The 19,932-nt window shown below is 36.4% G+C and overlaps 2 protein-coding genes across 3 annotated transcripts; one reads left to right on the top strand and one right to left on the bottom strand.

Annotated features, from left to right (window-relative positions):
* Positions 1 to 459: 459 nt before the first annotated feature.
* On the top strand, positions 460 to 2,628 carry LOC130723184 (protein arginine N-methyltransferase 2). The gene is made up of 3 exons (XM_057574147.1): positions 460 to 813; positions 901 to 1,302; positions 2,165 to 2,628. The coding sequence occupies exons 1-3, from the start codon at positions 537 to 539 to the stop codon at positions 2,470 to 2,472; spliced, it is 987 nt and encodes a 328-aa protein (XP_057430130.1). The 5' UTR covers positions 460 to 536; the 3' UTR covers positions 2,473 to 2,628.
* A 1,932-nt stretch (positions 2,629 to 4,560) lies between these two features.
* Positions 4,561 to 13,215, bottom strand: LOC130723210 (transcription initiation factor TFIID subunit 4b-like). 2 transcript variants are annotated; one of them, XM_057574180.1, is made up of 15 exons: positions 13,068 to 13,215; positions 11,319 to 11,407; positions 11,109 to 11,214; positions 9,570 to 10,069; positions 9,342 to 9,437; positions 8,293 to 9,240; positions 7,033 to 7,130; positions 6,848 to 6,935; positions 6,610 to 6,745; positions 6,430 to 6,485; positions 6,297 to 6,353; positions 6,072 to 6,212; positions 5,875 to 5,940; positions 5,496 to 5,760; positions 4,561 to 4,919 (listed from the first exon to the last, which is right to left on the bottom strand). In XM_057574180.1, the coding sequence occupies exons 2-15, from the start codon at positions 11,355 to 11,357 to the stop codon at positions 4,750 to 4,752; spliced, it is 2,766 nt and encodes a 921-aa protein (XP_057430163.1). In that variant the 5' UTR covers positions 11,358 to 11,407; positions 13,068 to 13,215; the 3' UTR covers positions 4,561 to 4,749. The 2 variants fall into 2 exon arrangements, with proteins under 2 accessions (XP_057430163.1, XP_057430170.1); XM_057574187.1 differs by having other exon boundaries at positions 11,319 to 11,419; positions 13,068 to 13,195.
* Positions 13,216 to 19,932: the final 6,717 nt, after the last annotated feature.

Consider the following 19,932-nt stretch of genomic DNA (forward strand, 5'->3'; position numbering starts at 1 on the left):
AAGATTATTAGAAAAATACTAACAACTCTCACTTTAACACTCTCTTTCTAACACTCTTATTGATTAGTTAAAATTCATGCGGAGTCCACTAAAAATATGAGTTTCACTTCCAATTTAGTGAGACTCACATGAAGTTCAATAAATTAATGAGAGAATGTTGAAAAGTGAGTGTTGCTAATATTTTTCAAGGATATATTATTATGACCCCATATTGTTGATAGAGTCATTTTCAAGGATGTTTATAATAGTTTAAGCTTGAATTATAAGAAGTGTAGTGTACATCTATAGAGATGCAAATGAAGCGGCCGATTGTCTTGCTAGGATTGAAGCTAGATCTCATTGTTCTCTTCGCTGCCTTGAGGCCCCGCCTCAAAAGCTAATTTCATCTTGCTAGAGATTTGTTAGCCTTGTAGCCTTTTAATTTTTTTTTTCGGATGTAAAAAAAAGTGTTGTTAAAAAACATTAAAAAACAAAACAGAAAATGCTGAGGTTTTGGAGACTTTGAGGAGAGGGAGGTGAGGGTTTGTGTAGCGAACATGAAGGAACAAGGGGAACAACTATGCCAGGCGGCGAGGAACGGCGACACGGAGAAGCTGAAGTCTCTCATCGACTCCGGCGCCGACGTCACCTTTTTCGACGATAACGGCCTTACTCCTCTGATGCACGCCGCAAAGCACGGCCATGCACCCATCCTCACCATCCTTCTCTCCGCCGGCGCACCCTGGAACGCCCTTTCCCCCTCCAACCTCTCCGCCGGCGACTTCGCCATGGATGAAGGTCACCAAGAAGCCTTCGACCTCCTCCTCAATGCAGGTAAGGACTATACTCCACTTCTGCTTCAGTTTCAATACACTGCCAAATTCATTGCCTATTGATTTGGATATGGTGTTTGATTGTTAGGGATTCAAGCTGAGCTTGTGCTAGGTACAATTGCAAGGAGAGATAATGAAAATGCGAATTCCGGTGGTAATCGCGATTATTTGGAAGATAGGGTGAGTTTTAGTGAGGATAAGGTTATGGACTCTGAGAGTAAAGCTGTCATGATGGCGTGGGAGAAGCCGTTGATGGAGGCTCACGCGAAGGCGGTTTGTTCGGGAGGCGGTCATGTTCTCAATGTTGGATTTGGAATGGGACTTGTGGATACTGCCATTCAGCAATATGCTCCTGTGTCACACACCATTGTTGAGGCTCATCCGGAGGTTTATGAACGCATGCTTCGCGATGGCTGGGGTCAGAAGGAAAATGTAAAGATCGTTTTTGGCCGCTGGCAAGATGTTCTGCCTCAGCTCGAGACGTATGATGGTGATTGCTAATTCTTATGTGCATAGACATCATTACTTAATTCAAGTGTTACAGTTCATAGGATTGTCTTTTAGTTTGATTTTAAAAATTATGGCAGATATTATTATGCGAAAATTATCAGGATTATTATAGTGTATGAGGTATTTAGGAGGATTAACTGAATTAGTTAGAGCAACTAACATCTAAATGGATTTAGTTAACTGTAGTAGTTAGCAGTAGCTATTCCATCAGTATATAAGCTTGTAGTGCACTCTTAGATTACTGAGAAATTCACTCCTTTAGCTGCTCTCTTTTGTGATAGTGTCAATCAGCTCACCATATTGCTGCCAATCCTAGCTTCCGTGAACATGCTAAACATATCGAGAGACTGCAAACTGTCTGAGAGAAGCTTTAGTCTCAGTTGTTCCATGACTCTTCTGCCTGTCCTTCTGCAAACAAGTTGGCTGACTTCTTCACCAACCCAGTGGATCCCTCACCTTTTACTCACCTTTTACTCTCCTTTTATCGAATCTGGGAGTACTTTCCATACACTCTCTAGCTTGTAAGGAGTATCAGGATTATAATAATTTATGAGTTAGTTAGGATTATTAACTGAATTAGACCCACTACCATGTAAACTGTATTTAGCTAATTGTAGTAGTTAGCATTCGCTATTCATTCAACCAGTATATAAACGTTTTAAAAACATTTGGAAATATATAATATTTTTGACTGGTTTCCAAGGTGCAATCCAAGAGTATAAAGACTTACCTACGTGAGAAACATAGGAAAGCTCTCGTGTTTTATTTATTTTTGTTTATGAGTTGTATCTGGAATATGCATTATTAACTCTGTATGGGTCGTTTGATTGAATGCTGTTCAGGAATATTCTTTGACACCTATGGGGAGTACTATGAAGACCTGAGAGAGTTCCACCAACATCTCCCAGCACTGTTGAAGCCGGGTGGAATCTACTCGTTCTTCAATGGCCTTTGTGGCGGTAATGCGTTTTTCCATGTTGTTTACTGCCATTTGGTATCTCTTGAGCTTGAGAATTTGGGCTATTCCACACAATTAATTCCGTTGCCTGTCAAGGATTGTTTGGGAGAACAAGTTTGGGAAGGTGTTAAACACAAATATTGGCAGCTTGATACGTATTACCTCCCCGTCTGTCAGTCTCTAGAGGACTGAGAGTGATGTTAAGTTTTGAATGGTAGGTTTGATTGTAGTCACATCTTGCAAAATGATTATAACACATAATGTATTATGATGCTTGTGTAGCATGCTGAATGGTATTGTAAGAACAGTTAGTGTTATTGAAATCTCGAGCTTTATTTGGAAATTTCATTATGTTGGGTGTCCTTGGAGGTTAGAATTTACTGGCTTATTCATACGTTGTAATGAATATCAAAGGATTTCGTTTAATTTTATTTTTTTTGGTTACAGGATTTCATTTAATATATTACCATGAGAAAACACTGATTATTTTCACATTGAAAGCTACATCTTTTCTCTCTTCCAGAGGAGCCAAATCAACTTTCTCATTTTTCCTTTTGTTAAGATTTTCTTTATGAAGTTGGGGACAGAATGAATGAATCCAGTGGGCTGGGCTCATGTGAAAATGTCATAATCTTCTTGAATCAATTATGCAGATGAATTATTGTTGGACATTTTCCAATTAATTTTTTTTTAGTGAAAACAAAAGGTCAAAGTTAGTTGCTCACATGGTAAAGTTCCTTATTTAGGTTTCTCATAAAAGACGATTTCTCTGTATCTGATCCCTGCATATTTGATACATGGCATGGACCACTTCAACCACAAGACAAATTGCACCAGTCAAGGATCAATCCCTAGACCTCCCCATACCCAATGCATATGTCATCCAGCTCCTACCACTTGAGCTATCGTACGAGAACTTTCACATTCTTTCTCTAATGTAATACTTCACATTAAAAAAAATTAATTAGTACATACTGATAATACTGTATTTTTTTTATTTAATTTGATTTCAATATAATAAGATGATAAATCTAATTCGACGTCTCTCTAAAATACCTTTCAGTAAAACATGGGGTGTTCGAACTTTGATCGCTTTTACGCGAGAAAAGGAGAACTAATGTTATTGTTAATGAATTATTATTGAGCTTATGAAGAAAAAAATTCATTAGGAAAGCTAGTCTCATCAGAATCATAATGTAAATATACCTGGCACGTGAACTAAGATATCTCCACAGCCAAAAAAATTAAGCGGTATGTGGTTGTCCAATGAATTTTTCCCGTTCGCAAAAGTTGGATTTAAACTCTCAACCACTTGCATTAGGGACGAATTGCTGAATTACTATGTCAACCCAATTAGTTTATATAACCCCTTAATTGCTTTAAACTTTACATTTTATTAATTAAATATCTTTTACTAAATTGTCAAAGGAAATTTATGTTTAATTTTTTGAATCAAGTCGTGTACCTAGGAACGGATTAGCTTATTTGCTGCTCCAATGCCGCCACTGAGCCTTCATTCGTCGGTTCTTGGCACTTGGGACTGGGAGAAGAACTAGATGAGGAGAAGGCAATGCCTCCTCATTCTTCGTTTTCGATTTGCTTGTCCATTTTTTTCATTTTCACGTGAAGGAAGCAAAGCAACCTTAGTCTTAGTCTTGCTTGACCAATGTCCAATAGCATATAAGATTGGTTGAATTGCTTTCAAACATCTCCACCTGCTTAAGAAACAGTACATGTCTATTTCAACAAATGACTTGTCCAGGGTTTTAACTTGTGCTCTCGCCCTTGTGAGAATTTAGCTTAATTACCACTAGACCAACATCATTTTGGTTAATAAGGTTAATTTCTAGATCATAATACTTTTATTAATTGGTTTAGACATATTATAGAAGAAAGATATTAAGAGTAACCACAAGAAGTGGCTTTGAAAAGAAATCAATAAACAATAAAAAGAAAAGAAGTAGATAGACACAACTGCCCTTCATTTATTCAACAAGGATTGAGCAAAGGCAGAGCAAAGGCATTTATACAAAATTTGTTGAGATTAAAAAGGCAAAAGAAGCTTGGGAGTTGGGATATTCTCCATAATGAATACTAGAGTCATTTCTATCATGCTAGAGAAACTTTGGAGGGAATTTGAGTTGTGCCTTTATTCTTCATCTCTTAATGTAACACCCAAGTAATCAATATAGACAAGTTGTTCGCTTACGTTTGAGTTGGACACATTCATTTACTGGAGATGAACTGATGGCTAAACTAGGATGGTGAGTCATCCCATCATTTGAAAAAATATGGAGTCTTGATTAATAGAGATTTTTTTCTTGGACCCCAAAATAATTAATTGAGCTTTTTAGACTCAATGAGTCCTATTCAAATTTGTAACTTAACAGTTAAAATGCCTTTACATATTTAGTTACAAAGTAATACTCACAGACCAAAAACTAAATGCTAACATATACTCCTTCTGTCTCATTCAGTTGAAGCATCAGAATGGATTTTCTCATACAATCGATATAAGAGTGATGATTTCGACATCTGAGGTTCCCTCTCCAGGACTGCAATCGCATCCTTCACAGAGATGCTTCGAGCTATCCTAGGATGAGCTAAGGCATTATGTCTCCCAAATTTTCTAGCAGCCCCTGTTGACAGATAATATCACAAATGAAAAATTTGCATAACTTAATTGGACATTGGGGTACAGTTACACAAAGTAATGAGTGTATTAAGTATAGAACAAAGCACAATTTACTGCTCCAGCGAAGTTAGAGGGATAAAATTGTTTCGGCGACGTTGAATTTTATAAAACCTTTTTATGTATATTTTGATCATGGCAGAATCAGTTGATCAATGAACTTCAGTAGACAATCTGATAACAACAGATTTAAGACCATAGGAAAAAACAAACGGTATTGTTCTAAAATGTAACTTACCTTACCACGGGGAAAAAAATTAGAAAGAGGAGGATATTCTGCATATAGTTATTTATATTTACCAAAAACTTTTTCAACCGAAAAAAGAATATTAACCAAGCTTTGTTCTTTCTTTCCTTCTATTAGAAATATCCTCACTAAAGTCCTCCCGTTTTCTTCCTGCTTTTTTGTTGCCGCAGAAATCTTGGTTTTCCGAATGGTAATTATATATATACTTGACTCCCATCTTGTCATTGAATTCTTAGACAACTGGAATGATAGATAAACAACTGGGAAGAAACGCACCTGAAGTCTGAGTCGAAGTTGGGCCTTTTTTCCCCCTTTCTTGATTATCTTTTGTACTCCTTCCTGATGATGATGGTGAAGACTTGCGACTCAAGTCTTTAGCTGGCTGAGAACCAGATGAAGAATCCATACCGCCTTCACGTTTCTGCTTGGCTAGCTCAGCCATATGTTGCCACTTCGACAGCACATCATCTCCCCCAACAGCAGCTCGGGCAGCAACATTTGCCGCATTTGTCCTCATTTTGTCATCCACCTCCTTGTTCACCTACATCACAAAACCAATAAAAGATAATACTTCCAATATAGATAAAGGTGAAATATAATACCTAAAAGGAGGAGATAATACCTTATTACCAAGAGAGAGAAAGAGAGATAATACCTTTATTGATTTGTTGCGACCCTCATCCTTCTCCCTGTCACCATCAACTCCGGAATGACCTTCAACCTATATTAAAAGAATAAAATTATAATGCTATTAATGACAAGTGCATAGGTTTGAGATGTATAAGAAAAGTGCAAGGACAAAGGTTATGTTGTGTCAGTAAAACAACAAAAATTCCACAAAAAGGAACCCACATCAGTTACTTTCCGGAGCTTCTCTGTTTCTGCCTGTTTTTTCTCCCACTCTTCCCTTGCTTTTGTATTCATTGCCATGATTTGCTGGCGAACATCAGAAGTGACAACAGTCCGGTGTCTCATCTTTTCAAGGTCAACCCGCTGGAATGGAAATTATTGGGAGTAAGAAATTTTGTAAATAAATGATAAAACCATTCATGCAAGCAGTTAGAGGAAATAACTGACCTGTTTTGACATTCTAATCATGTTACTTATTAATCCACGCATTCTTTCCTCCACACACTGAACATTCACTTTCAGTCAGAAGATTACATGCAATCCAACTGTAATAGAAAAGGAAAAACTGGCTGAGTCTCACCAGTGACAAGCATTTCTCCACATCATTACTCATTCCCTTCAAGCCACACTCAGCCACTGCCACAGTGACAACATAAATTCAGCATATGAGGCTTTATGAGCCTAGTACATATTCAGACAAGTTCGAAGTATGTAAAGAACCAAATCAGTTTGACAGAGTAATAGCAAAAATGGGACTAACTAATCTTAGTCAATTTTTTCTGCAACGGAGCTTTTTGCAAAATCAGACTTTCCTCTTCTTCTTGCACAACTCTTCGAGATGCTTCTGAAACTCGACTATCCTCCCTGGGCCCAGAAAATAACTGTTCTTCCTCCTCCTATAAAAGAGACACAAAAAAGGAGTGGGATTTTTAAATAGAAAAGTATCCAATTAACTTCCCAACTTAAATAGTTTACTTCAGCATGTCAAAGCATAATACCCTCAGATCAACCCCACCAACAGCTGTAACATCATTAAGCTGTTCAATGCTTTGGTCCAAAGATCCACCAGACACTTTTTGCTTCTTGCTGAAGAATAACAAGTAGGTATGCACATATCAAAATCAGTAAGAGACTAAAACCCAAAACAAGCAAATCAAGAACCATCAGCACACAAACATATCACCTCGGAGGAGGAGGTGAAGAACCAACTGCTTCGACTGGTTTTTTCTGACCATGAGAAGGTTTCTTACCAGAAGTGTTTGAAGGGATCTGAGAGCTTAACTAACAAAATACAAGTATGAAGATATCATTAGAAACAAAGGAACAGGACATGACCTGTATAAATAATGACATCTTTGGTAGTCAAGAAAAAAAAATTACAAATCATATTTCTTAGTAGCAAAATGCTTTAAAAGTTGAAGCTCAATGATATGAAAGCGAACCTAAACACAAACTACCCCTCATTGAAACTGACAATATCTTTGATGTCAAAATACAACATCAATTGGCAGTAGAAAATGGGTGGATTGAAGGTTTAAAATATGCACCTCAAGGCAAGAGCAATTTTGCAAGCGATAGGGGGTTGTAAAATGTCGAAAGTCAGTGCTACCGTAAATGGGAAATCTAAGTTGATAGATTCTAGAGAGAATCCCAGCAAGGAACAATAAAGATTCAAAAGCTAGCTTAGAGGTGAGGATTGCCCAACCAATTATAAAAACTTATTTTACCATATTTGTAGTCAAATTGGGACCTTAACCATGACCTATCATTACAATACCACTAGAATGGAGCAACTGAATTTAACTAATGCAAACTTACCAATCCTAACAACCCTAAAAATTATGATCTGGTAAGACACTGCCAAAATATCACTCTAGATTATTGACAATAGAGAAATTTCAAACTTGTTATAATCAGTCCTTGGCTACTAGTTTCCATTTATATATATATATATATATAGAAAGTTAGAGACAGAAAAAGAAAACAAAAAAATGGAGGGGGAGGGGGGAGAATAAGGAACCCTCCTAAACAAAAGAATAAAACAGAAAACCATGAAAAAAGAGAGTGAATGCAGCAAAGCTTCCCAAACCCTCAACATACAATCATAATGCTCTACCAAAACCAAAAGAAAGAGGGGAAGTTACTCAGTACTTCAAAACTAAAATCAAATATTACAAAATGTTTCACGGTAACGAAAAGATTTTTTTACTAAAAACAATCAAGCAACTGAAGCCAGCTCCTGAATATAAATCTCACTGACAATGAGACACCTAGTGATTATGTAAATTTGCACTTAATATACTAAAAAAGGATGTATCGTACTTTAAAAAAAAAAAGGATGTATCATGCCCATGAAAGATGAAACAAATTTCAATACTATTTGATCCCCAAAGCTTTAGCCATTATGTCTTTGACAATAACATGTACATTGTTTCCAACTTACAGAGACAGTCGGACCTGGCTGAGCTACAGAAGAGGAAGCAGAATTGAGTGGCATCAAGCTAGCAGGTGTTGTATGTGGCATGCTTGTGGATGCCGGAGGACCTCTTGAAAAGTCATCATTTACAGTGCCTTGATTGGCACCACTACCCTGGTCAGTTTTAGCAGAATTTACAGAAGGAAACCCGTGCAATTTAGACAAATGGTGCCTATATTGCTGCTCAGTAGAGAGGTCATTAGGTTCCCTTTTGACATATGAAGCAGATGACAACATGCCAGAATTTTGTTCGTTTGATTGTTGCCAAGGATTCAAATTTTGTTGTGATGCTGTATTGTTTACCGCAGGAGACACAGATCCACCTAGCATTCTCTTAGGATCACTGTAAGAGTTCTGCCGCTCAAGTTTTACTGTACCAAACGAACCTTGTGTTGCCCCACCTACGTGATTTAGACCAATGCTCTGAGGTGGAATTTGCCTCATGTGTGAATCATGAGGTTGTGGTCTGAGAGATGATGAGGAACTACTGGTTGTCCCTGAAAAAGGGTTATAATTACCACCACTGCTTCCATATGCGGATGGGAAATGTAGATGCTGTTGTTGCTGCTTACTAAGGCCATGTATGTGAAGTGAGGATCTTTCAGTTTCTTGACCAACAGCATTAGAACTGGGCAATGGTAACTGACCTTGTTTCAGACCTTGAGGTGCTACTTGAACATCCAGCTCTGGAGATTTCTTAGCATTAATATCCATAGTTGGATAGGCTGATTCATTTTTCAATTGGACAGCAGAGGAATTATTGTGAGATTGGTCTGCAGCAGCATTTATACTTCTCTGATGCAGCTGAGGCTGCTGAGCTAATGCATGGGGATCATTAAATTTTGCTGCACCTGAACTAATAGTTGGCATCCTTACTGGGTGCTGCTGCCCAGGAGGTCCTGGGTTGGATTTAAGCTGCAAGAAAAAGATTGTTCTTAGCATAATCTTTACATCAATATTTAACTTCCTTAAGTAAAAATATCTGTAACACTACATGAAACATATTCTCTACCTACCTGTAATTGTACTTTTGCTAATGCTAATCTAAGCATCTGCTCCCCAACAATACCTTTCATGAGCCGTACAAAATTATCTTTGGGTATTTCATCTTTCTAGAACAAACAACAAAGTTAACAAAACAAAACAAAAATTAGTAATATGCCAAAGCCTATAGTATCACCACAAACATTGAAGTACTAAGCATAGGAAAGGATATGATAATGATATTGGTTTGAAAAACGCACCTTCAATTTATTAAACAAAGTATGAAGTTGCAAGGCTCTGTCTTTGGGAAGTTGGGGAATCAAGATAGGGAGTAATAGGCCAAATGGCACCTGTTTACCACGATTGGTTTGGGTACTAGACTGTTCATTGACTGAGGCCTGTTGATTACTCATCTGCTGCAACTTTGCATACTGAGATTCACTGTTGGTATTATCAGTTTTGACTGCCTCATGCTTACGGACAGTATCTTTTTCAGAGTTCTGAATTTGAGAATTTTGATGGGAAACTGGTCCAGTCTGGCCTTGGGGACATTCATCTTGAGATTGATTACGAGATAAAAGAGGATTATTTACATTCTGTTGTTGTTCCATGAGAGGTCCTTGTTGCTTCATCTCCATTTCAGATGAAGGTTGCTCTTGCTGCTTTGCAATTTTAGGATCTTGATTTTGACAGTCAGTCTGGTTGTCATGGCTAGAAGTTGGCAGCTTTGGTAATGACCGACTGAATGAGTTATTGCTTCCTTCAGACAAAAATGAAGCAATCATAGTAATACTATGCGTGATAGATAATTTACCAAGCAAATTAAAAAATAACATAAATCAACAGTTAATGACTTTCCTATATTTTTTGAGATTCTGATTATGTATTTAAAACGCACTGATGTATAATCAGATGCAACTTCTTCTTTTTTGAAAGAAATAAGAATCAGAAGGGGAAATGTGATAAACAATAACATTAAGACTTCAAGAGAATGTTAGCAATAAAACTAACTAAACAATGAAAGATGACAAATCAAACCCCTCATCCATTTTATTCAGCAAACAAACGTAAGATATCGTATATTAGGAGAATCGTAGCAAGAAAGTTAACACTCGATAAAAAGACAAGAAATCCAATCGTGTAGATATTTTGATTAAGAAAGACGCAACAGACATAATTGATTATTGATTATTTGACATTGACTGGGAATTCATTAAGAAATTGAACCCAGTGGACAGGTATGATAAACCCAATTCTATAGATATTGTACGCTTATTTGTTGAATACATTTGAGTGTTTGGGTCTTAATGCTGATGAATCTGCACTTCTCTTTGTAGTCCACTGGAAGTTAGTTTTTTGACCATGCTGGTAATGTTGTTAGGGTACGAAAATAGTATTATTTAATTATCCATTTAGAAATTTTTTATAAAAAAAACTCTTCTACAAATTTATGCTGTAACTATTAGTAATATGTAATGGATATTTTGTTTAAGAGCATAGAAAGTAATATATTATTTTGAACTAAGAGACAGGCTGCTAGCCTACCAAACAATTTTTTGTAAGGTTTTCGCATACCTTATTTGTGTTACGATTTTGTTCTTGATTTAACGGAAATTGGTAAAAGGAATGGAGTCAACTAATTTGTTGGGATACATTGACCAGTGTACAAATATGATACCTCATACGCAACAGCAATGTGTGTGTGTGTGTGCGTGTGTGTGTGTGTGTGAGAGAGAGAGAGAGAGAGAGAGAGATTATTGAAGGCAGGAGCTCAGAAAATAAAGAGAATTGATGGATACCTGCATCCGAATCAGACAGCTGTGAAGAAGAAGCGTCTCCTCCTATGTCTCTATTTAATGCAGCTTGAAATGCTTCGACATCTGCTCCTGAATGCATGGTTTCATCCTGTGTACATCCAATTCCAAATACAGTGATAGGATATGTTAAGCCCCAATTCAGAATCGTCAGATTGTTCTTCAAAAGAAAGTATAAAGAAGAGAGGAGTAAACCTCATCATCTTCAAGAAGCTTCACTATAGATGGGTCCATAGTAATTTTTGTGCACCGTTATCTTGGTTGCTCCGTTTTACCGACAGCACCTGAAATTTTTTCTTTACACCATATCTTAGTTTATAACAGAAGGAGATGAACTTCAATGGTGCAATCAACATAGGTATTATCTTAAAGGAATTTTTATTATTCGCTCTACTTAAACATTTAGAATCACAGGATTAATCGAACCCGACTCATTTCACTGAAAAGACAACGGTATCCACATAGTGAAATTAGGATGGTGAAAAAGGCTGCTTTAGGTGTCTAGGACCTAAGACCAAGCCAGAAGAGGGTCCATTGTATCTGACTTAAACCCATTGTTTTACCTAGAAAAGCCCGTAGGCCCATTGTTTAAAATAGCGAGGAATCTAAAGACAAAAAAAAATTACAAGAGATAGTAATAACTAATAAGTTCGATGAAGCAAGAAAAAATAAACTAAATCCATATTGCCCATTAAAAAGCTATGCTGCTGGATTTGGCATAAAGTTTAATAAGATTATAAGATCTAACTCCAGCGGAACAACCTAGCTTTTGTTGTGCGCAGAACTCAAATATAAATTCATAATGCCTCCGATTTTTTCTTCATATAAATGCACCAAGACCAAGTTTCATAAAACTACAGACCAAAATCGAAATCCAACTGCCTAGAGTAAAAATTTCAAGTATATATGCTATATCATATAAACTTCAAACTTCAATGCCAAATCCAGCCATAATGCTTCCCAGATTCTCAAAGCCAACATTAATACTAGCAAAATAGCACTTTGCTATGTCAAGTAACCAATTACCCAAAAGCTTAAGCTATTAGGTAAAGGCACATGAATAGTTATATTTCTTACACGCCCCCTCACGCCTGAGGCTTGAAGCCAATGCACAAAGCCACCTACCACGAATTAAATTTTTATTAGAAGAATTGGGAGCGGCAAGGATCAAACTCTAGACCACTTGGTCATAGAGACTCTGATACCATGTCAAAGAACCAATTATCCCAAAAGCTAAACCTATTAGGTAAAGACACATGAATGGCTATATTTCTAACAAGTTATAAAAGCCTATAACATATGAGAGCGGTTTCTAGCTCTATCTCCACCAAAAAATTTAAAAATAAATATAAGGCAATTTCTTTGGTACCCATCTAAAGTTGGAGGATTTCATTCCCTTTAGGCTTAATTTGCATGATATCTTCTATAACAAACTTTTATAATTTGCAATTTAGTCCTCCTTTATACTCTAAATAAAGAACTAAAGGGTTCCAAACCCTCATTTTAAATGGGTACCGGTCACCGGAGCAATGCCCTAAATATAATTACCTTCGCCGGTAAAGCTAAACATCTAAATTCAGAAGTATAGAAATAGCAGTAAAGTAAGAATTTCAGTTACAAGGATGATAAACAAGTGCAGAAACAAATTAATGAATATTTGGGACAAAGCAAAGCAAATCAAAACAACAAAGCCTATCTAGGGCTAGAGATACTTCATATACGAGATTCCACAAAGTTTCAATTCCTACTTGTGTGATTGTTTTTACATGTAATGCAAGGATGAAATTATCAAATCAAACGCATGGTAATGATAAACAACATTCGAGAACAGTTTGTGCCGTGCCTACAATACAATGGCTTCTCGTGTGCGGTGTTTGATTAAGCGCGCAACCCTTTATGGCATGGCGGAGAGAGAAGAAGAAGAAGAAGATGATGATGACTAACCTTGTGAAATTGGTCGAGGTAGCAACGGAAAAGGTTCAAATTGTTTGGGAAGAACCATCCATGTAACGATGGTTCATGAATCAGAGTCTCTGTTCAGTCGCGACATCGTGAATCGCTACAATTATATTATATATAGATATAGATGGAACATAGGGAGGGACCCTCTTCTCTGAAAAAGATTATTTGTGACGGACCAATGTTTGTTGGTAATGGTGTTTTACATTGGGCTTCAGGTTATTTTTGGAAGATTGTCCTGAGCCCAAAAAAAATGCACATCAAGAATATGAATGAGACTCATATAACAAGTTGCAGGTTTGAGCTCTTACCTGTTTTCTTGAGATGAAGTCAATTTAAAGACTTTCATAAGTACTATTTGAACCTAACAATTTTTGTCTACCTTAAACAGAGGCATCATCCTCTTACTTTGAATTTTTTTTACCTAAAAAAAAGGCAATCAAGATAGAGGAAAAACCTCATACCAACGGTACAAAGAGCAATACGGTAGTACTCGAAATAAAACATTACGAAATTTGGGTTGTTGTAGTGATCCCCCATCTCTTATCTTTTCTTTGTAGATGACGCACTCATCTCTTTTCAAGCATCAGAGGTGCAGGTAAATGTTTGAGCAAACTTGCTTCAACAATTTTATAACAGTTATGGACTTAAAATTAATATGAACAAGTTAAAGGCAATTGCTTCAAAAGGAGTGAGACCTCGTTTAACGGGCGAGATAAAGAGAATAGCACATATTCCTTTTGTTCGCAACCTTGGGGCGTATCTCGGCTTCCCCTTGAAAAGTGGAAGATTGGGAAGTACCAACTTTAATTTTATCAAGGAAAGTATACATAAAAAGTTGGCCTATTTGAAGACTAATATGCGCAAGATGGCGGGTAGGGTTTGACCTTGTGAAATCATGATTGTGTCAATTCAAACCTACGCAATATAAGTGTTTTGGATGTCCCATGGGTTTCTAAACCTCATCAATCAGATCATTCGAAATGTAATTTGGTATAAGAACTACGGGAGGAGAGAGTGGCACCTAGTATATTGGAATAAGGTTATGGAGGGGAAAAAATAGGGGTGGAGTCCGAATAAGGGGCATGCTGGTATTTACGTGAAAAATCGCATCCTTAATTCCTTGCACAAACAAATGGATCCAAAGGGGTGTCTAGGATTGATAAGGTCCTAGGGTGTAGACTTTTTTTTGCGGCTTATTAGTTCTCCTATGCGGTTGGTTTCGAAATAGTGTTGTTTGCCAAAAATAGTTTAGAAAACCACAGAGTTATCCGATAATAATTTTGTGAAGCTTAGGCTTCGATGAACCTAATACTTCAACTTTTGCAAAGCATTTTGACTCGCGAGGAGTTGAATATAGCCAAATTATCATATAATAACTTGATGAATTAGAGTTCCGGTGAACCCATAATCTTGTTTTGAAAATGAATGTTAAAAGCGTGCAAGTTATCCAGTGATAGCTTGAATGACCGAGGCTCCGATGAAGCAAGACCTAAGTTTCGAATAAATGTTCCGGTGAGCATGTTTACAAGTAACAACATGAAAATAAATAAATAAAAGCAAAAGATACGTGAAAATAAAGGAAAGTTATAAAGAGAGCATAAATGAAATGAAAGGAAAGTTGTAAAGCTATTGAAGAAAATGGTAAATTGAAGTAAATTGCAAAAGCAACTGAAAAAGGTGGAAGGAACTCATATGCATTTATATGTGTAACCTCTTGTCTGTGTGGTCGACGTGTGGCGTTTAGATTGTTAGTTTTTCACTTGCCGACCCTTATTCTCGAATTACATTGCCTATTTATAGTACTGGAATTACAAACTAATCATACAAACTAGATTAAAGTAACTACCTAAATATAAGTCGAAGTGACTTAGAAACTTGCATTGATGAACAAAGTTCATTCATCGAGTAATTGCTTGATTATGAAATCGTTACGTACTTACGTTAGTTTTCACTAGTCGACTCACACGGCTACCGAAACTCATATCTACTTGAACCAACACTAACATAGATATGAATTATTAAATAGGAAAATGATTATTTCACATTCATTTCACCTACACACGTGATATGTCCCCGAAGGATAGCTCAAGTGGTACGAGCTACGGACATAAGGGTTGGGTGAGATGAAGGGTCTCGGGTTCGAACCCGGAGGAGGGATTAATTTACTAACATTTCTAACAACTAAAATTTTCCTATAAAAAAAACCTACACACATGATATAAGAATAAAAAATGGAAAAGTTAATGAGAAATATGATGAATGATATGTAAGAAGAAAAAAAAGATATAGAAAGAAAAAGTAGGGGAGGATGAGATAGAAGGAAAAATAGATATGAATATAACAAAGTTGTTATAAATATGTATATATGTAGAGGAGGACTTAGCTTACACTCATTTTTTTTTACACTCTTACACTCATTATTGCCCCTTGATCTCTTTTAAATCAAACTTTTTTAATCAATCTATATTACTAAGTCACGTGATTTCCTAAATTTCACAATTGTCACTGCTTGAGACTCTTCCCCTTTCCCTTGTTTGTTGAGTTGTCAATGTGCTCCTCAGCCACCAAAACCCATCAAAATCCAAAATTCCTATGAAACAAAATCAAATCCCCAAGATGTGAAAAACATAAACCCCAGATAGAAAAATCGCACCAAACCCAGATATCTTGTACCACTCATAAAACATGTGGATACAGCGGGGTTCTCGGCGGTGAGTGCTCTTACCCAACTGGGCAACTGACTATCAGCCTCCGATAGGCGAAGCCAACAGAGTCGCGATTTTCGGTGGTGAGGATTGACGCCTGGGTTCTTGCGGGAGGAGAGGCTGACGACGATGGGACTGAAGAACCGCACGTATGGTAATAGGAGTCTGACTTGGTGAGGGTCTTCTCCATTTTTTGGATGGTGCGGGTGCGTAGCAGAAGAGCTTGAGGGGCGATTAAGATCTGGATAGCATCTAACTCGTGATGAGGGAGGCGATGGGTCTTGGTTTCAAGGGCTCGCTTGAGTATGATTTTTCTTCTGGGCAGAATACTGTGACATCTTCATCTTCTATTTTGAAATTAAATGTTGTTCGTGTTAATTGAGTTTAGAGAGATGGATGAGCTTGTCTGTGTGAGGATGAGAAGAGCACGTGAATTATAATTTAGATGGATTAGAACCGTTTGATTTAAAAGAGATCAATGGATAATAATGAGTGTAAGAGTGTAACAATAAAATCAGTGTGAGCTGAGCCCTCCTCATATATGTATAACTAACTGTCACACTCGGTCGATTTTTACATAAGAATGTGTAATTTCTCTTATTTTTTATGTTAATACACAAACTGAGCTGGAAAATGTTTCTCCTCAAAACATAATGATGAAATGTTTCTGTTGCTAATTACTTGCAAAAATCTTTTCTAAATGATGTAATGTTTAGGTTCTAGATAGCAAAGGCATGCACCAATGACAAATTCTGAAAATTAAAAATTATTTTAAGGATGTTTTAGTATTTTTGAAAAAAAGTTGGTGAACATCTAAACAATGTAAATCACTACCAAGCACCCACCGATTTTTAATCATTGCAATATGTACTGACACTCCAAATTGTCACAAAAGTGAGGTGTCCAAAAGTGATTTACACTTTTTAAGTATTTATGTATCATTACTTGATTTTTTAACTTTTTTTTGTGAACTACCATAGTTCACTAATCTAGTGTCCCACTGTAGACGTCATCTTATCTTATCTGCCATTAGTTGTATTGTAAATTTGAGTTAATGATACATTTTTATCCTGTCAAATAAACAAAGTTACATTTTTATCCCTCCCCCATAGTACCATTATATCCCTCCCCCATATTACCATTATATACCCTTGTGTTTTGCCTCTCTCCTAACATTACCATGTTACCCCTCCTCATTTACCCTCCCTTCCATCTCAGGTTCGATGCCATGGCCTCCGATGAAGACCATAGTGTACTCTGATGAAGTCTTCCTACATAGGTTTTCACTCTCAGGTTCTGACCATGACTCTGATGAAGGCTATGGTGGACTCCGATGAAGACTTTCGCTCTCAGGTTCTCACATGGCCTCCGATATAAGACTATAGTGATGCCCAAAACTCTGTAATTCACCATGGACGATGAGGACTATGATGATGTTGACAAGGGGTTAGTCCTATTACTCTCGTCTTTTGATTCACCATGAATCACTTTATTGACAGTGATTGAAATTAGAGTTTTCCACTAAGTATAGCAAACTGGCAATTGGTGCTAATTTAGGTTAGATAATAGATCATAAGATATTCACCTAATCAAAAGAGAGAATGAGAGTTAAAGCATAATTTGACTGGGTATACATATTGGCATTAAAAACAACCTATTGAATCTTTTTAGGTGTTAAGTACGAACTATGTTTTCCACTTATCATTTACTTTGAGAATAGTTTCCTTTGAGAGGTTGATTGCAAGATCAAATTAATACTTCATTTGATTCCTTCTATGCACAACAATCTGTCAAGACAAAAGTACCTGAACCCAGATTGTTATCATATATAATGCAAGCAGGCAGTTTTTTGGGTGCACTCCTTGAAATGCATACTCACTGAAGATGAATGTTATGACCTCCTAAATTTGATAGAGTTTATCATGAATCATGATGAGGATCATTTTGTTATAGTCTTGTCAATCAAGGCTCCAAGATGCTCTTAGCTTCTTGCTTGATGGACATGATAACGCTCCCTAGAGCTTCGGAATGGGAAGACATCCTACTCAGACATGAACATTCAATGGGATTATTAGTTATGAATCATGTTAAGTATTATTGAAAGGACTGGATTTTCTATTTGATTCCAATTATGCATTTTACAAGGTGAAGGTAGCTTCAACAAAATCTGGCACTACTTTTTACCCTAGGTATACTGTTTTAGCATAGTTCTTTATTTTTAATAGTCAGTATCACTTCAAATCTTATTGTTAGTGTCGTATATTGTCGTTTCTTAACCTGTTGTGTACTTAGGATGACTTTGGTAAAGTTTGGAATCATAGCTTATTGGCAAAGTTTATTGAGGAAGAAATAACTAGTCACTGCATTGATATGGTAAGATCATGCCTCTGTACTACTATTATCATTTTAGGGATTGTAAAAGTTGTTTGAGTCATGAAGCTTTCATTTGTGCTGCCATAAGCATCTTTCGGAAGACTAGTACTTTGTTCAATACTTACCTCCTCACTTACCCTGATTTCCCTAGATTATTACTTTTGACAACAATGGTGTCTTAGGTCATTGTAATCATCGTGATGTGCATTATGGAGTATGGTAAGTTGAATTATTATTAATACTACTACTGATCAATATTGAAGAATTTTAACTTGAATATTGTTGAGATTAGTACTTGTATTGTTTAGGATTTCTTTTACATTGCCATTGCCCTCGTCCTTTTGCACAGGCCAGCTGTGTGATGTTATTTTATGCTTGTTAGGAGTTGATGTGAGGTTACTTAAAACACTTATGTTATTTTGTGCACTATGCAGTGGTTATTATATCGGTCTTGGTAAAATATGATATTGGTATTTGACTAAACATGCTTCTGATGGTAATTTGTTAATTTTCTGAGCAATCTTGCTATTTATTGTGCCTTGCTGATTGTTAGAATTATCCTTGTGGATTTTTCACTGTTCTTCAGTCCTCATGTTTGTGTGGTCTCTATCATAGTTTCCCAGAAAATGAAAGATAATAGGAGTTAAGTTCAAGTGGACATATGATTTACATGTTTAGGTTCTGGGAGCTTGTATGTTTTTGCTTTCCTAATTTTATTTTGTTATCTTATTTGGCCAATTACTTTATTAGAACTTGATCAATTGACTTATTCTGTCGTATTTCTTCCTTATTCTCATATTAGCACCAACATATTACGCAAATATAGTGGTCTTGTTGATATCTGTTTTGACACTAGAGGACGATGCAGAAGACCTATTCATAATCGAAAGATGACAAAGGAGAATTTATAACGAATGATAAGAAGAAAGAAGGAGAACGGAGAATTTGGGGAATTGGGAATTTGCGAAGAGAGATGAATTTGATTGGGAATTCGGGTTAATTTGAGGAGAATTGAGAAGGAAAATTTTGAAAATGCTGAGCAGACTTTTACGTTTAGTTAGGGTTAAGGGCTCTCTAGAGTACTATCTTTTTCCCCTTCGTTTCTATAGATAGGAAAAATCACAGTACTCCTTGTAGAAGCTTTGCTTCCTTGTCTACCTTGCCAGCCAAGCGTTAAGTTTTAATTTAGTTCTGGCACTTTAGGGTAGTCTGGTGGGCTATATGCCCTTTGTATTCACTTAAGCCTTCGGGCTAAGATAAATGAAACAACCATCTTTGACCAAAAAAAAAAGTTAGGGTTAAGGGTTTGGGTAAAAGTAAAATAAAAGTAAAAATGGTTATAAAGTATATAATTTGCAAACGTTGGGCCCAAATCTCATCCTTGAGGACAAGGATGCTGTCTTAGAAGGAGGTATTAATAGTAAGTCTAGTACTAAGAGGCCCAAGAGGCAACGGTCCACTCTAAAGAAGTTCAAGGATTATATCTGAAGCAAAAAAATGAAACATAATTAGTTTTATTCAAATAAAATTAGTTTAATTGCATTTTACTTTAAAAGTGTTTAATTTTCTGTTCTAGAATATTCTGGCTATGTTAGCCATTAGATGAAAGACAAGTATATGACTATCCTTAATATGAAACCAGAAAAAGAACTCATAAATATTTTAATCATATTTTAAGAGTTCTAATGCTTATCATGCTTTAAATAATCTACTTATCATGCTTTAAACTTGATGTCATTGAAGAATTGTAAATTTTTCATATGAATAAT

The sequence above is a fragment of the Lotus japonicus genome, chromosome 1 (assembly GCF_012489685.1).
Source record: "Lotus japonicus ecotype B-129 chromosome 1, LjGifu_v1.2".
NCBI lineage: Eukaryota > Viridiplantae > Streptophyta > Magnoliopsida > Fabales > Fabaceae > Lotus > Lotus japonicus.

Coding starts and splice junctions, on each gene's coding strand:
- LOC130723184 (XM_057574147.1), top strand. CDS start 537: ATGAAGGAACAAGGGGAACAACTATGCCAGGCGGCGAGGAACGGCGAC. Junction 814..900: donor CGACCTCCTCCTCAATGCAG/GTAAGGACTATA, acceptor TTTGATTGTTAG/GGATTCAAGCTGAGCTTGTG. Junction 1,303..2,164: donor TCAGCTCGAGACGTATGATG/GTGATTGCTAAT, acceptor AATGCTGTTCAG/GAATATTCTTTGACACCTAT.
- LOC130723210 (XM_057574180.1), bottom strand. CDS start 11,357: ATGGACCCATCTATAGTGAAGCTTCTTGAAGATGATGAG. Junction 5,941..6,071: donor AGCTCCGGAAAGTAACTGAT/GTGGGTTCCTTT, acceptor CTTTTAATATAG/GTTGAAGGTCATTCCGGAGT. Junction 5,761..5,874: donor GTCGCAACAAATCAATAAAG/GTATTATCTCTC, acceptor TTTGTGATGTAG/GTGAACAAGGAGGTGGATGA.